This window comes from Lipophrys pholis, assembly GCF_963383615.2.
Source record: "Lipophrys pholis genome assembly, chromosome: 16".
In the NCBI taxonomy this organism is placed as follows: domain Eukaryota; kingdom Metazoa; phylum Chordata; class Actinopteri; order Blenniiformes; family Blenniidae; genus Lipophrys; species Lipophrys pholis.
Window position 1 is genome coordinate 22,203,444 of NC_137634.1, and position 17,597 is coordinate 22,221,040.

General features: G+C 42.8%; 2 protein-coding genes across 4 annotated transcripts; one reads left to right on the forward strand and one right to left on the reverse strand.

Annotated features, from left to right (window-relative positions):
• Positions 1-419: 419 nt before the first annotated feature.
• On the reverse strand, positions 420-8,921 carry zw10 (zw10 kinetochore protein). Of its 2 annotated transcripts, none has more exons than XM_080482674.1 (16): positions 8,693-8,921; positions 7,012-7,146; positions 6,731-6,832; positions 6,526-6,603; positions 6,258-6,417; positions 5,868-6,020; positions 5,524-5,721; positions 5,301-5,437; positions 5,016-5,198; positions 4,532-4,746; positions 4,344-4,415; positions 4,077-4,246; positions 3,259-3,389; positions 2,982-3,113; positions 1,540-1,742; positions 420-1,344 (listed from the first exon to the last, which is right to left on the reverse strand). In XM_080482674.1, the coding sequence occupies exons 1-16, from the start codon at positions 8,795-8,797 to the stop codon at positions 1,224-1,226; spliced, it is 2,295 nt and encodes a 764-aa protein (XP_080338800.1). In that variant the 5' UTR covers positions 8,798-8,921; the 3' UTR covers positions 420-1,223. The 2 variants fall into 2 exon arrangements, with proteins under 2 accessions (XP_080338800.1, XP_080338799.1); XM_080482673.1 differs by having other exon boundaries at positions 3,211-3,389; positions 8,693-8,901.
• A 1,212-nt stretch (positions 8,922-10,133) lies between these two features.
• On the forward strand, positions 10,134-17,475 carry mks1 (MKS transition zone complex subunit 1). Of its 2 annotated transcripts, none has more exons than XM_080482564.1 (18): positions 10,134-10,468; positions 10,617-10,741; positions 11,572-11,624; positions 11,832-11,999; positions 12,098-12,198; positions 12,353-12,481; positions 12,720-12,824; positions 13,360-13,468; positions 13,557-13,613; positions 13,760-13,802; positions 13,885-13,947; positions 14,035-14,105; positions 14,192-14,261; positions 14,363-14,470; positions 15,416-15,549; positions 15,650-15,732; positions 16,771-16,868; positions 17,165-17,475. In XM_080482564.1, exons 1-18 carry the CDS (start codon positions 10,392-10,394, stop codon positions 17,266-17,268), a joined length of 1,698 nt encoding a protein of 565 aa, XP_080338690.1. In that variant the 5' UTR covers positions 10,134-10,391; the 3' UTR covers positions 17,269-17,475. The 2 variants fall into 2 exon arrangements, with proteins under 2 accessions (XP_080338690.1, XP_080338691.1); XM_080482565.1 differs by having other exon boundaries at positions 14,192-14,255.
• Positions 17,476-17,597: the final 122 nt, after the last annotated feature.

Genomic DNA, 17,597 nt, shown 5'->3' on the forward strand with positions numbered 1-17,597 from the left:
GAGCAGTTTTTTAGCTATAATAGCACCCCCCCCACCCCCAACACCATTTTTCTTTATTTCCTGCAAAAAAAGCTTTACTTGCAATTCTAATCATTTCAGTTTGGTATTTTTTCTTGTTTGAGTAGTTTTAGTCATCTTATCCGTTTTTAGAATGAAAACCTGCACAGCCGCTGTACTCGGTTGTAAATACTCTTGTTCTTCCAAGTCTTGGTTAAGAATTTTTCATATTTAATCTTTTCTTCACAGAATTGTATTTTACTCTCGTGTATTTATTGCTGTCACAGAAGCTGTAACTACACTCCACTGCTCTTAGCGCTGCCTTAACATTGTTTTCAGGCAGACAATAAAGAACTATTCTATCAATTCCCGACTGTTTTAAGCCATTTTTGATCATCATTGTCGAAAGCAAATAAAATAGATTAAAAACAAAATGTTTATTTGCATTTGACGTCGTAAAAATTCCATGGAGCCGCTGCAGCAGTACATAACAGGGTTTTCCAAAGGTTTCCAACAATGAAGGTTAATAGATTAACCACATAAAACTTTTATCAGAGACGTTACTCACTCCACACACCGCTGTCAAAAAATGACATTTGCATATTCTGGAGGCCATTCTCGATACAAACACGCCCGGTTAAAAACATCATCTGAAAAGTTGCATGTTTTGGTTTATTTGAAATAAATACATGTCTTTAAGGCTCATACGAGAACATCCGAGGTCCGGAGCGTGGTCGTCACAATTAGACGGTCAATGGGGTTGAGACGTGAATAAATCCCGGGAGGATGAGGCGAGTCGAGGAAAGTTAAGAAGTCCAGAAGTAACTGAAGCGGAGGCTTGATTAACAACGTGCGGTAAAGTTAACCCTGGACATCACGTGTGAACAGATGGTGAGCCCTGGTTACACAACGTCAGCTGGATTTGTGTCTGTTAAAGCTCCAGAGAGAGAGATATAGGATGACTGATGTAAAGAGGACTAACTCAAGTCGGAACACAAACTGATTACAGAACGGCTTTAAAAGATGTCAGCAACTTTTGGCTTAAAAAGAGAGAGAGAGAGAAAAAATAAAGAGTCAAACTGTTCAATATATGTACAAAGAAATGGTCAGAGTTCCAAGATGCAGCAGGAAATGGAAATGCATGAAGGCGGGGGGGGGGGGGGGGGGGTGGGGGGGGTTTCCTCAGGAAGGCAAAGTGCAGTGGATTTATTTTGCTCCGAGAGTTTTTATTTGATTTTGGTCAGAGCGACCGCTCGTCTCTCCGTGTTCTGAAACAAGGCTCGGATCAGACTCTTCACCTCCAGGCTGGAGAACTCCATCGCCAGAGGGCCTTTACCGTCGGCCCACCTGCGGAGGAAAACCAGAGACTTCAGCCACAACAAAACAAAACGGTCAAGGCCAGAGTCACTGAGGTCACTAATAAAGACCTCGTGCTCAGAATCTGGAATAAAGAAAACCATCAGGCAGATTCTTGTTCTGCTGCGTGTGTGAGAAGGGAAATCCTCTCAGCCGCTTTAACCTGAAGGCAGACTTTCCTCTCACCTGTCCACAATCTCCTGCAGGTTTGCTCTCAGCACGATGACCAGCTCCTTGAAGGTGCCCCACTTCTTCACGTAGAGCGGCACCTCCTCCTGGTACTTCCTGTTCTTGCTCTCCTCGGCCAGCGGGATGAAGACCAGCGGGCCTTCCTCGATGACGCTCTGACACAGAGTGTGGAGGTGCTCGCCGTCCTCAGAGGAGATGTCCTGCAGACCAAGGCAGTGAGGAACTCCTCCGTATTGTCTTCACAACAACAACAACAACAACAACAGAAAACTGCCAATAGAAAAGGACTCAATGACGCCCAAGTCAGAGGTTCGGAGGCTCTGGCAGTGAAATGTGACGTGGACTGGGATGGACAGCAGCCGTGGGACTGATTCTGCAGACGTGACTTGATATTCATGTACTGAGCAACTTTGTTTGGATTCATTTATTATATAAACCAGTGCTGAACTTTCACCTGTTGGGGACCAATCATGTATTGCCGTCAGAAATTAACAAAAACTTTTTAAAAATAGAGAAAGAAGTTTTTATTTTAATTTTCTTATTGTAAACACAGTAGAAAAACTAATTACTGTCTGGAGCTACAAAACATGTTAATGACCTGAAATGAATAAAAAACAAAAACAAAAAATACAAAAACTGAGGTTGCACTCATGATGGGCCGTAGTTTTTCCAGCTTCAGTCTCGGGTATTTATGCCGCTTTAGTTATTTATAGCTGCTGTTGGTTTCTTCATGGTTAGCACCATTTTAGCTCGACAAGCAATTTTGTATCCCTGTTGTAAATACTCTTGTTCTTCCAGATCATGGTTTTTAATTTTTAATACTTAATATTTCATCTTTCCTCCACATAATTGTATTTTACGCTCATGTATTTATTGTTCCCACAGACGATGCCGTAAGTACATTTCAGTGCCGTTTACACCGTCTTGCTTTCAATGGTGACAATAAAGAGCGGTTCTATTCTAGTTTAACAATTCCAGACTGTTTTTAGCCATTTTTGATCATCACTGTTGATTGCAAATGAAATAAAGATTAAAAACTTAATTCTTTATTTGCATTTCACATTGTGGAAGTTTCATGGTGCCGCTGCAGAGGAGCTGAGGAGCCACATGTGGCTCCAGAGCTGCAGATCCTCTGGTTCAAGCGTTCGCAGCTTTTCAACAGACGTCAGAAGAAACACGTTTTTTTTATTTTTTTTTTGTTCGGCCATGTGCACGAGAGGATGAACGGGTTCAGTAAATAAATGTGGCAGCAAGTGGCTGCTAACAGCAGTCATGTGTTATTGTACATCAGAGCGTCGTAGAAGTTAAAAATGTCACCCACCCCCCTTCTTGACAAATCTTCCAATTTAATGAAGACATTCCAGACGTCGACCCAGAGGACCCACCGACTTGGATAAATCCTCTAAATAAGCTAAAAAGTCAGTAGAAAACCACCAAACCTCCAGCATCATGATCTTGGCGATGATTTCTGTGACGGCGGTGTTGAGGAGGCTGCCCACGGCTTTGCAGTAGATGCTGACTGGAAGGACGTCCTGCCACACCGTCCCCAACTGTTTGAGCTGGTGGATGACCTGGAATCAGATGAAGCAGCGCCGTGCAGCGCCAGAGGGACGGGGGTCAGAGGAAATCCATGCAGGAGAACACAGATTTCCACGCTGGCTGCGTTACCCAAACGGTACGTCTGGGAAGCCAAACGAATCCTCCGCCTCCTCTCACCTGCCTCACGGCCTTGCTGGCTGCGATGTAGTTGTCTTCGTCATCCAGGTTGCAGAAGTTGTGAGCAGTGGAAAGTCTCTCCAGCAGCTCGGCACTCTGGGCCTCCAGCTGGGTTAAGAAACACTGAGCGCCTGCCGGGAAACAACGGGACGAGGTAACCACCACAGAAAACCTTTGAAATACAAGATTTACAAGACAAATTCTGAAATTTCTTCTTTGTGTGAAATAAGTAGAAGATTTTATAGAGGCTGTAAACAGCAGTGTAGTCCACTTATTTTTCTAAGCAGCATTGCGTCCACCCTCTCCCACATCTCCCATGATGCACCACTCAGCAGTATCTATGAGCCAGATGTTTCCATTATACCCTGCCTCTCATTACTGTTTTTATGTGTTTGATATTGTTGCTTTTAGCACTTTGAGATTTAAGAATGTGAAATGAAACACAAATGAAATGCATCATTATTATTCTGATTGGCTCGTACTCGCTGCATTCACTGTTTGATTGGTCTACGGTGGAGTATGGCGGGTCACCATGAGGCAAATATTCCTAACACATAAATTATGTGACAATGACCAAATACTATGAACTCCTTTTCACTAAATAAAGTCGCCTGATATGCCACCGTTTCTCAAAGATTGTGTTTCCGGGCTGCTTGAAAAGAAGGGAAGAAAATCCAGCGTGTCCCTTGTTCTCCATCGGCCATGACACCGCAGGTTAGAAACCGTGACATAAAAAAGGACCAAGCTTCTAAGAACCTGCAGCTGCAACCTGCTGGTAATTTGAAACCGGATGAAATTCCCGTCTGATGGTTTCTCACCCAGCTTCCTGAAGCCGGGCACCATGTCCACGAACGTGGCGAAGCTCTCGCTGAGCGGCTGCGGCAGGTGAGCCCTGGAGTGGTGGCCCAGCGTGAGCAGGTGGTGAGCCAGGTACATGCAGTTGTTGTGCTGGATGGCCGCCAGGTGAGGGAACTTCAGGAGGCTTTCCCTGAGAGAGGATTTGAAAGCAGAAGCGTGAATGTTTTTGTGCCTCCGGGTAGAAACCCGCCAGGTTCAGCGCGAGCGACTTGCCGGGACGTTCTTACCTGTGGTAGGTTGGCACGACGTCACAGAAGAGCTGGAAAATGTTTCGCACGGTGAAGAAGAGCTGTAAGGCACTGAAGGAGGAAAACAAAAGACCCTGGTCAGATGATCTATTTAAAGTGCAGTCTGAGGCGCCGCCGTTCGATAAAGGCACCGACACACTGACACTCGGATGTCTCTGCGGCGTTACCATTGTTTGGAGCTCCCGACCGCTTCGTGCAGGGTGTCGAGCGCCAGCTCCATCAGCTGCTGCACCGACTCGCTGATGCGGCAGGCCGGCAGCCGCAGGCTCATCGGCGACAGCTGCTTCAGGTTCGCCATCGGCGCCTCGTCCTCGTGTTTCACCCTCGCCTCTGAGCTCGGGGCGGGCAGCTTGGGGAGACGCAGCTTGGAGTCCGGCGTGATCTGTATGTACGTATGAAATGTCAGTATTCCAGTAATTGTTGCACCTCTATATTCTTTTTTAAGATCATCTGAATGAAGACAGCTGCTTCATTTACATTCACTGTTTTACATTTTTTAATAGAGCAGATTCCTTGTCGACACATTAGTCCTTTTCAATAAGCATTTGGAGTCGACACAAATCCTTAATGTCAAATAAACTACAAACACAAAATCGTTTTTTGTGTCGACGAACACATCATACAGATCTCCTTTCCCAGACTCACTCGCACCTTCACTGTGTTGTGCATTTTGGAAGTCATGAGTTTGCGCGCCGCCACAATGACGTCTTTGCACTTCTTGCTGGCGAAGTGACAGTTGACGTCGCGGGCGTATTTGAGCAGGTCGGTGGAGTCGCGCTGCAGGTACTCCATCTCCTTCAGGGACTTCTCAAACTCCTCGGTTTCCTTGATCACCTGTGGGCAAAAATAAAAAATAAAAAATTTGATAAACTTGGTAAAATAAGAAAAGAAAGAAAGACAGTTTGAAGAGAATGGTAGTAGACAAGTGTTCCGTACTGTGCTGTATTTGTCCAACTGGCTGCTGTCTGTGGGGATGGAGTAGAGCAGACATTCACGGATGATACACTGCGACAGTTCCTCCCAGATCAGCTCCCCCAGGAGAGTCGAGAGCTTTTTATCCCCGACGGACACGTCTGAAACACAACCAGCGATAAATATCAACGACACCGAGCAGCACCCTCAGATCGTGATGTGGAACTGATTTGGGCCGGCTTTTTACCGAGCAGCTCAGAATGAAGCCTCTTGAGCACCAGGAGCAGTTTGTCGTAGACTTGAGAGGGAGACGAGCGCTCCTCCTGGTTCTCCTCCAAACACTGCAGGGACAGGACGGTTCCCTCGCCCTGGGGCTCCGTCACCTTCGCCGACAGCGACGCGTGAATCACCAGCGGCTTCAACATGTTCTTCAGAAGCACCTGGCCTGAACGACGACACAAATCACCATTTCACTCTGGATACACGCTCACTACAAATCATTAATACACTGCTCAGTCAAACAAAAACAGAAATGGCCTCCAGGAAGGCAAAAGTAACAAAAATCACTTGAGCAAAGTTGATTGTTCTTACTGAAGAGTTTGAGTTTGTGCTGCAGGGCTCCCTGAATGGCCAGAGCTTGCAGCACGCAGCACAGCAAGGCGGCAGGTTTGTCTTCACCGTCCTTCCTGCCAGCATCACTGAGGCTCAACTCCACCTTCTGGAAGAACTTTTCACCAGCAGGATCTAAATACACACATTTAACAGTCAGTGAGAGGCCAACATACAGGTGTGGTCCCGCTTTTTTTTTTTTTTAAATAAACAAACAATAACTTGACTCTTTGGAGTGATCGAGCCTCCAGCTGGAGTTCCTGAATGGATGAAAAGCAGATTCTTGTGGCTTTCAGATAAAGTTTGACTTTATGAATTGTTTAATACAAAAAACAGAGAACCGTGACACTTTCTAAGAATGAAAGGTCGTACTCTTTGATGATGGTAGTTTCCAGACGACGAGCTGCTTCCATTCATCTCCCAGGTGGTACAACAAGTTTTCTCTCTGCACCGTCAGCTCCGAGCTGAGGACACTGAACAGCGGCAGATCAGACATCTTCTTCTCCTTCAATGAATCCACGCTCTTCTTTGCCTTTTTAAAGAGAGAACAGAGCTCGAACAATCCACATGCTCTCGACCACTAATGAAAACCTATGAATCTGAAAACGTATTCACACGGTCCCCGGTGAACAGTTCTCACCCGCTCTAGCAGGTTGGCGGCATCAACGTACTTCTTCTCTGGTAAAGCTTTGTTAAACTCCTCCATCGCACTGTGAAACTAGATCACACACCCGCGATATCTCAGACAAATGTACATTGACAGATGCCCAAACCACTGTTTCTTTCCTCCTATACACTCAGATGTGTTAGTAAAGACATTTAATAAACACGGATATATGAAGTACCTCTTTTAGGTGTCCCAGCATGGTTATGATGATCGTGTTTTTCTCCAGCTGCTGTTTCAGTTTTGTGTATTCAGCCACAGCGACGTGGACGTTCTGCAAAACCTTGAATCCACACAAAGACACAAACAGAATACGACTTAAAACTGAACTCCGTGAGCTCATCTTTCTTCAAGTCATTCTCAAATCCTAAGGTTACCAGTTCAATGTACATCTTAGCCCCAAGGAGACACCGAGTGATGGAAATGTTAAAACATGTTGTTCACCGTAACTAATAAACACACCTCCGTTTCAATCCAGTTTTTCAGCGTGTCCATTTCTTTGGAGACTGTATCAACCTGAACCATGAGCTCTTCGGAGCCTTGCAGGGCGGGTAAGAATTCCCCGTACCTCTTGTTTATCATGTCACAAACTTCTTCCTGTCAGGAGAAGGAAAACAGAATTGAGCGTACAGATCAACTGTAACGGAAACATGCTCAGAGCAAACAATAACATGTCTTTGAGATTTTCAAATCTTTAGTGTTTTTTTCCACGAAGGTTCAAAGTTACTTTATTCGTACCCATCGGTCGATTTGTTTCACAGATTCTTGTGATGATTTTGCACGTCATAACAAACAAAAGACACACAATGAACAAGAGAAGCAGATAATTGGTCGAGTGCAACAAGACAGACAAGACGAGTGCGCAATGTTCCGCTATGCAACAATAAATAATTTAGGTAAGATCTAAATAGATAAAACAAACCACAATAAAACCTTACAGAGACAAAACCAGTCACTTACATAAAACCAAGATAAGAGCATACAACAAAGCGTCACGATAATAAATAGAGCTAAGAGTAAAATGAATAAATACAATAATGTGCAATGTCACTGGGTCTTATTCACTTCAGTGATGGCCACAGGAACACAGTTGTTGTTAAAACGCTTTGTCCTGTACCGTGGGACCAGGAACCTCGTCTAGAGGGGAGGAGCTGGAATTCGCCTCCTTGAGGAAGGGAGTCACTATTAGGAATTGATGAAGCTCCTCTGGGCTGGAAAAGACTGACCCACCAATAAGACGACTGGACCATAATATCGTGTTGTTCAGGGAGTTTCTCTCTATGTCACCAAGCACAAAGGATAAAACTGACTCAATAACAGACCGATAAAAAAAGAAATTAAAAAAAGTCAAGATTGTTCGGTCAATGTGGAAAAAAGCTCGTTTCATGAGGCAGTGGAGATGCTGATGGCCCCTTTTTACAGAACGATTTGTAACTTTCCTCAAAGTTCAGTTTTTCAATAATGGTCCCCGGGTATTTATACAATTGCACTTGCTCGATTTTCTGGTCTTCAATTAAAGTGGCTCAGTGTCTGTCTTGTTGCTTTCTATAATCAATGACCATATCTTTTGTTTTGATATGTTCAATTGAAGGTGGGACCCTTCACGCCACTGTACAACCTCACCAATTACTGTTACCAGAAGAACAATCAGTAAAACTCTTCCTAAGGACCTCAGGGGTCTGGATATGAAATCCAAAGCTTTATAGACAAGATATACAAGTTTTATATTCTAGTGGTGATATGACACTGCAGAAAGACAGGCTTTAGAAGTGGATCCTTGGACACACACGCAGCCAGTGGAGAGTTTAACGCTCAGGTGTAATATGCTCCGCTCTTGTGGTGCAAAGAAGGCAATATTACACCTAAGAAGATGGACACGCTGTTCACATGAAGTGTGAATCATCTTTAGAGGTTGAAGTGAAATGACCCTCAATAAGCCACGTAAGCTACACCGAGGCTGCTACACGTGTGTCCGATGAACGACAATGTTAACGTTAACCTTGAAAACTCGAGGTGAAATTGATGTGCAGCCTGTCCTGCGTCAGATAAAAGACATATTTAGAAGCTTAAATCCGATGTTTACACTCGCTCAGCTAACAGCTAGCTGCAAAGTTTACTTAGCCTCCGCTAGCTGCGGCGCTACCTTCGTTTCCTCCACTTTGCGCGACATCTTGCTTATTTTCCCCGACAAGTCCTCTTTCTCCAGCTTGCCAGAGCTGGCCAGCACTTCGGTCACAAACGACGCCATGGTCGAGAGTTAGTATTTACAATATTTTAAACTAAACTGTAACAGAAAAACACATCAACTCGAACCCGCCAGGCCGTCTGATTGGCTCAGAGACGTCACCAGCTGGCCCCGCCCACTCTTCTTCTTCTTCTGTGGATTTGGGAGACTCGACGCAACTCTGGCGTATTGCTGGCATCTGCTGGACATTAGACAAATTCCATTGCGAGTCCTCTATATTTTACAGTACAGCCCCGTGGATCTGAGAAAGTCCAGGAGTATTTTCACATTCGTCCATTCCTCCATGCTCAGCAATGAGGAAAGACTGAAAACAGTAACTCCAGCCGCTCCAAGGTCTCTGTACAGGATCTTCCGTTGGTCTGAGATAGAGGAGCACGTGCTTCACAGTCTCTGGTTCACCGCACCCACAGTTCCCATGCTTGTGTTTCCCTATCAACGCCAGTCCACTTTTCAGTCTGCAGTGTCCAAGTCTTATTCGGGTATTTACAACCGCATCTTGCCTTGAGGCATTTGAGAGCTTTCTTACTTTCCACATCTTACTTTAAACACCAATGTAAGTCGTTCCCTTCTTTCCTATTTCCCAAGCTTTTTGCCACAATTCTTTGGTTGAACTATTTATGATTAATTTATTGTCTGACAGTCTGTACAGAAGATCAAATTCTAGAGAATCACCCATGGTTGCTTTTTTAGTCAAACTATCTGCCTCCCCATTGCCCTCGACACGACACCCATATGTGCTGTAACACAAATAAAGCCCACGTCACCCCCACTTTCGGAATGTGAAACAGTGCTTGAATTATGTCTAATAGATTATCGGGTCTGGATTTAGAATTATCTACTTTTATGGATGTTAAGACTGCTACCAGCTCAGTACATATAAGTGGCGTGGCCAGTTTGTTATCTATCACCCACCAAAGTGGCAAAAGAATCCCCAATATCTCTGTGGTGAAAACCGTCATGTAATCTGGAATTTGAAACCCTTTTCTGATCTTGAAATCATGAATGAATATACCAACAGTGACTGTTATTATCTGGGTTTTTTTAACCATCCGTGTAAATTTGTACACGAGAACTCCATTCCGCCCCATCTGTCTTCTTCGTTGCTTATTTGAAGACAACTTAGTTTGTAGCGCTACTCGGGATAGTATAGTCTTCAAGCAGACCATTCAATCTCTGTTTATGTGGACGATGACACATTGTTTGTCATCTATCTTATCTTAGCATTTGGTTGTTTTTCTCTGGGGTCTGTTATATCGTTTCATGTGTCGCCCCCTAGGTGGCAGTAACAAATGTATACCTGTTTTCGAACCCCCAAGAATTCTATACACGAAGAAGAACTAACCCAGAATCTCCATAGCAACAACACACAGCCCAGAGGCAGCCACTCCAAATTTCCTCTGGAATTTTCTAGTTTACTAAACGTGATCGCTTTTTGTGGCAGATTTCCCTCCACGACCTCATCTCTGAGGTCGAGGTTTTTGACGAGCCGCTAAAAAACCCGAAATAAAAACTGAAGTGAGAATCTTTTAAGAATCAAACCGACTTGTGTGCTAATAATCTGAGCTAGCGGCTAGCGGCTCGCGCCGTCAGTGTTTAGATGGCAGAGTGCTGGAACACAGACACTGGAGAGGCTATTTATCGCTCCCGGGATGTCGTCAAAAACATGAGAATTAAGTGAGTACCATCGTAAAAAAAACACATTTATCACATCTATGTACTGTACAGAGGACTGTCCCGTCTGTGGCACGTGAATCTGTTGCATTAAGCAGATTTTTTACATCCTCATGTCAACTTATTGTGTTTTTCTCGACTCTTTCTTTAGGGTTCGTCTAGAGAGGGTGACCTCCACAACAGCCCTCTCTCAGCACCTCCAGCAGCAGGTTCTCGCCCAGCAGTTGAGAGGAGACATCGAGCTGGAAACCCTCTCATCATCAGAGCAGCACACAGGTAACAGTGTTTTCCAACGCTGCTGCAGGGGATCAGAGGACATTTCAATATCCTCTTTCACCTTTATCGCTGCACCAAAGTGTTACTGTGTTTGCATCTGTCCACGTTCTGTTTTAAAGTTTTCCTGAAGATGGGGGTTATTAGTCAGAGGGTCACCACTGTGGTGATGCTGCAGTGGTTACCACAGTCTCTTTATAGCTATATCTCTTTATAAAGGCATGCTGTGTGAGGTTCGCATGATCTCCCTGTAGCTGTGTTTCAGTGGAGTCTACACCTCCCTGCAACACCGTCATCAAAACATTTAACAGGATCTGAATAGGTGCTCTCCCCTGTTCTGCCTTCTTTTTTTTCTTTGTTAGTGTTTATAACCAGTATAATTTGTCATTAAAAGAAAATTCAGAAAGGGAAAAATGGACAAAATCAGATGGACTCTTTACAACCACCTTTTCCCTATGTCCTTAACCTTGAATGACAATGACTCTATTTATTGTAGGTGAAAAATTGTGCCTTTTAGAATATAACAAGAATTAAAAAAAAAAAAAAGCCCATTTCACTTCATCCATGTATTGTGGCTTGTGGATCAAGGCATAGTCCTTTGGAGGGGATATGTTGGCTGTCTAAGCTGCTGCAGACAGAGAAGTGAGGATCATACTGATATTAAAACATTTATTTCCAGTGGCAATGTACACAAAGGAAACTGTAGTTTTGGTTTTTCAGTTCAAACAGTGTGTCACCTCCTTTTGATAAACCCTCATCATTGCTTAAGATGCATATTTCCTTCAAAGTAAAATAATATTTAAGGCTTGTCTTTAACATTGTCTTGTTTCTAGGTGATAATGAAGACGAGTTGGTGGTCGGCTGGCAGGAGAAATTCTTCAGTCAGGTAGAATTTATGTTTATTATCCTAAATTATATAAACCCATATCTATAATGAAAAATACTTAAATGTACAGCCATTTGTGGTTCATCTTAGATCCTTTTGCTTCGTATAAGATAAGATAAGATAAGATATCCCTTTATTTATCTCGCATGTGGAGAAATGTATGATTGCTCTCCTCTTCCACATTACCACTTTTTTATCTGGACTCAGTATGAGATGGAGCTGTTCCAGTACGAGTCGGCGTGTCAGACCCCTCTGGACCGTCAGTACCACGAAGAAGTCAACGCCTTGAACAAAGCCAAGGGCCGACGGAATCACAGGATTTTCACATACACCGATCACGACCGCTACACCAGCTGTCTCCCTCTCCACCAACTGGTATGTTGTGTTGCTTCATCACAATTACAGAAATTCCCAAATTGTGTATTTTTCTACCTGTGCCTCTGTACATAACCTTTTGTCTCTGATCCTTCAAGCAAAATTCCTCAGATTTATTGACCACAACCAAATCCGGCCCCACCTTCCTGGCAGAGAGGATGGCCAGCGTGAGACACAGACGGCAAGAACGACGCACTGTGTACGTCAAACCTTAACTCCTGTGTATTTGTGAAGTGAATGTCAGTTTGTAGAATAATTCCATTTGATTGATTCCCAACAGACCTACTGTGTGTTCGCTGACTTTAAAATCCATTTAATGTTAAAGTGTGATGTTGTTGGTTTTTTTTTTACAGGGATTCTAGTATCCACAAGTCAAAGATCATCAACTGGGAGCCCAACGAGGAGTTCGTGAAGAGCAGTCATGTGGTGAATAATGCCATGCAGACCATGCACATCATGGGAGATCTGGGCCCAAGCGGGAGGTGAGAACTATAAAGACGGGCTGAAATCTGGGAACAAACTTAATTCTTTTATAGACAATAAAAGGCTTCTTCATGTTTTCTGGTATCGTAGTTTTCTTTTGTTTTTGTGGTTCTTTACTGAGTGAAGAACATTTTTCCCTCGGATCACAGTAGTTTTACTCTTTCCAGAAGCAGATTTTAGATTTGACATTTCAGCATGTTAGATACAGGATATACATTTCCTTCTCTCCTCTTTCAGACTGGGTCTAAAAGAGAACGAGTGTTTGCTGGTAACTATAAAAACAGATGGCAATGGAACGGTGGTCGTCAAGCCTGACTTCAACAAAGGCAAAGAGCCCTACAGGTACGCTTAAGGAAACAATCCAATCCCAACACAGAAAGGCCCCCGAGCCTGGAGTCAAAGCAGAGATATTCTACCTGAGAGGCCTGAGCTCAGTGATTGTCTCATATATCAACATTATTTAATGGTTAATATCTCTCCAGTTTGACTCAAACTGTGAATCTGTATCGTCTAAATGTTAAACAATTCAATGCAAACTGAAATATTTGACATAGCAGATGACTCGAGGTGAATATTACAGGGACACAAATAGTTTTTACAGCAAAAAACCCCAGAAATGATCTAATGCTTGGGTGTCAAACATAAACTGGCCCACAAAGGGCCTTAATCTGGTTTTATGTTGAGATTGTAATCACTTTCATAAGTACGTATTGGTTTGGTTTTGTGAAAACATCAACATTTTCATCACAGACACGTTCAGCACCACAACAAATACAAACGTTACAGTTTAAACTTAAAGGTTTATTTCACTAGTCCGGCCCACTCAAGACTAATGTGTTTGACCCCCTGATCTGATGAGCGCTGGTACGATGTGCAGGATCGTTACAGACGGGGAGAAGAGGGAAGTGTGGCGTCTGATGCTTGAGAATGTTTCCACGACTATGGAGCCAGAGGAAAAGGACAGGGAGCAGAGCATGTACAAAGATGTGAGCTGGGCTTTATCGTCTTTACTACAGAATGAAGTCAAACTATAAATGTAAAGACGCAAACACATTCCCTTTTGTCTCTTTCTAGTTGTACTTGAGGCACAGAGAGTATCTCAACAGCCTTGTTGGACAAGACTTTGAAATGGTAAGAGGCGCAGGAATCGTTTCATAACATCCAAATTGTTTTGTGTGTTTTTTTTAAAATCATGTTTGACAACAAAAAGCCCGAATTTCTCAAGTTTGAGATGTAGATTGAAGTATTTAAGAACTTGATAAATGCCTCTTTTGCAGCCTCCAGTGGGGATTCTACGTTACATGATGAACGGAGAAATAAGTGCGTGGAGACCCTGTCCTTGTTTCAGCAGACGTCTCTTCCAACAATCTTTAATAATCACATTCCTTTTCCGTCTCCCCAGTCTGTGCTAAAGGTTTTGAATATGATAACTTGTACATCCAGTTCTTCATGGAGCTGCCCAACAGTGAGTCCCACTTTAGTTCAGGTCAGATTACAGTGATCAATGTAATTTATGATTCACATTTGTTTTTGGTTTCTTTGTGGGTTCCAGGCTGGTCCAGTTTGCCCTTTCAGTCTCTGTCGGGGGTGACCCAGGCCTGCCGGACCAAAACATTAGGGAAGGTGTGTGTTGGACGCGAGACTCCAGCTATCGGCTGTGGACATATGTTAAAGCCACAATTTCCTTCTTTCTTTCTTTCTGCCGACAGGAAAACGTGGCTTTCTTCAGTTTCCCGTTCAGCTTTGAGGCTTTCTACATGAGTGAAAAAGAGGGTCAGGGTTTGTAACAGATCCACAATGTCGGATTTAAATCGTTTCCTGCTTCTTCTTTTTTTTTTTTTAAGTTTGGACCAACACAGAAGTTTCTTTTATGATTTCAGAATCGATCCCTCAGTGGCCTGTGCTCTACTTCAAGGTTCTTTCTCTGGACTCGTGGCAGCGTTTTCGAACGGAGGGCTACGGATATCTGCTGTTTCCTGCTTCCCCTGGTAAAGCTTTGTGTGGCGAAGATCTGGTGGATTTAAATGACGTTGGAAGGTGTGGGAATGTCTGAAAATAGTGGGAAAGTTTGATATTTTAGGCTTTAAATTTGACATTTTTGATGGGATTTGTTGGGATTCGAACCTGCAACCGCTGAACACAAGCTCTCTTCTTTCATGTTTAGACCACCACTACTCACACAATGATATAATACTAATACATTATATCAATTAATGCCTTCTCATAAAATATAAAGGTTTTCTCTTTGAAAGCACAATAAATGGGACAGGACCTGCTCTAATAAACTAAGAAACCTATTAAGAGCAGCGGTTAAAAGTCAGTCCGTTAAAACTTTATTTGTATAGTACTTTTTATATGATGAAAAATGCACAAAATGCCCTACAGGGCAGAAACAAATGATTAAGAGGCCGGTGCCGGAGGATCTGAGGGTTCGTCATGCTTCATAAGATAAAAATAAATCAATGTGATGAGAAGGCACAAGACCATTAAGACTTTTAAAAACCATTAAAAAGAACCATCAAAACAATCCTAAAAGACACAAGGGAACAAATGCAATGCCTTTAAAACTGGAGTGAAGTGATTCTGCTTCCTGGTCCTCGTCAACACACCAGCGTGTTCACTGGGTCCTTCAGTTTTCTCCCACATCCCTAAACCTTGTTTGTTGGGTTATTTGGTGACTTTATGGTGAGATTTCATCTGTCCAGGATGTATATTACCTTTCACTGCGTTTAGGCTGCGATAAGCTCCATCCCCTGCCACGAGAGCACATTCTATAGCTTTAACACAATCAGTCATTTTTGACACATGACTCACTTTGAGCCGCAACCGCCCCCGTACTGAAGATGCATGACTACGTTTTGTGATTATATCAAAATATGTACGGATGCTGGTTGATTATTCTCAACCTTTTTGTGTGTGTGTGTGCGCTTTAGGTAAACACACAGTCACGTGTCACACGTGGAGGCCGCTACAGACGGGGACGGTCTCGGCTCTGAGGCGCTTCTTTATCGGAGGTTCTCCAGAAGTTGAGGATCACAGCTACGTCAGAGTGCCGGGGACGTTTAAGGTGGGCTCGAAACTTATAAAAGAGAGAAGAACAAAAAAAAAAAAAAAAACAGTTCACAAAGATATGAAGGATTATTTTCTCCGTCCCGGTGTGGCTGTAGGGGGAAAGGCTGAGTCGCTTCGGCTTTTGCACAGAAACCACAGGAAGCGTCACCTTCACTCTGCACTGCATCCAGCAGGCCAGGTGAGTCGGAGGCGGATTGGACCGGGGACCTGCAACCTTCATGGCCAAGACAACTATTTTTGTGGTTTTCCACCAAATCGAATTCACCTGGAGCCGCAAAACATGTTTAACCTTTAAAGTGAGGCCGGCACAGCTTCTAAACTTTCATATGTATATTTAGCAGTTTGAAACATGAAGAACAACTGGGTGTTATGATGCACTGATGAAGTTTCTAATGAATTTTAGGAGTGCAAACATTTCATTACATCTTCGGCTGTTTCTGTATCTGATTTTAGTGGTTTCATTCTTCTTTTTCTACATTTTACTGACAATTCTGACAGAACAGAATAGAAATACTTTATTAATCCCAGAGGGACATTCCTTTACACACAGTATAAATAAAAAGGAAGTTGAATATAAAATAAGATGAGATAAAAATGAAATACTTTATTTATCGTGAGTCTCCAGTGGCTGCATGCATATCTTGTTTTAATTTCAACATTTCACGGAAACGTATTCAAACTTTTTAACGTTCAATCATGAATCCAGCATCCGTGGCTTGCATGTTTTAACAGGGTCAAATGCAAAACAATGTAATTCTCCAAAACACAGAAACATACATACATACATACATACATACATAAAATACATAAAATACAGATTACAGCACCAAAAAAATAGAAATGTGAAAAAAAGATACAATAAATAACCAAATTAAAAAAAACTGAATCACAAGGTTAAAATGTCCAGGACTGAATTCATATAATTTATCTTTATTAACTAACATAAATCTATTTATGTGAGTTTTGTCTTTGTGAATCACTTTCATTGGTTGACTTTCTGCCTTTTCAGTGAGGAAATATCATCTGAAGCATGTTGAACTCTGGCTCAACTAAAGATAAACCAAGTTACACCTCATATCAAATGCTGAAAGTCAATAAATAGAAATATCACTCACGCATTGTTAAATGCTCCACTCGTTTATCATTTATGGAAAAGGTCTTTTATTCCACTTGCTGTACGGTGAGATTTAATGTTTGCACGTTTGGTGTGATTCAGGGCTTTTGTCGATGCCGCCATGATGAACAGGAGGAGACAAAAGGTTTTCGACCAGCTGGGAGGATTCAGTCAGCAAGGAGCTGTTTGTACGATCCTCGGTAAACAAGCTGAAGTGTTTTGTTTTAAGGGTCACTCCAGGTCCAGTTGAACATGTGGTCGAATGTTTGGGTGAAATCTAGATCACCTTGCACAATGTAGAAATTTCAAAGACGACATGGAGCCTTGATCTGCGTATTCTAGTTGTAACAAACATAAAATGTTTAACTATTAGAATACCTGGGTGCAGCCGGGCCGACCTGAAGAGCCAAAACGTTTGCAGAAGAATGATGAGTGCCGACAGATATAGCTGCTTCTCTTTCTAATGCTGTTTATCGGGATCTCTTCCCTCCAACAGAGGCCTTCCAGAGAGCGAAGAAAAGAATGCAGGAGACTCGAGAACGTCTTCCAAGAGACATCGTCTGCTCCTTGTCTCAACTCCAAAACGAGTCCTCTGCATAGGGGTGACACATAAAGTTGTACACACTCTCTTAGAAATGTGAGCAAATTGCCCGTACTCGTACTGCTGCACTCGAGGTAACTCGATCATTACAAAAACCGTTGCAAAAGAAACCATTTCAAAGATTTTTATGTATATTTCTATACTTTTTTTTATTCAGCACTTGAGTGTATTTTGTTGTAATATAAACTTTTTTTTCCATACAAACTAATGCCACTGTTTTGTGTATTTCTTGATTTAAACTACTGCCATTGAAATGTTCCACTTTCAATTCAGTTTTATTTCTATAGCACCAAATACAACATAAGCACTTTTCCAAACATTACATCAG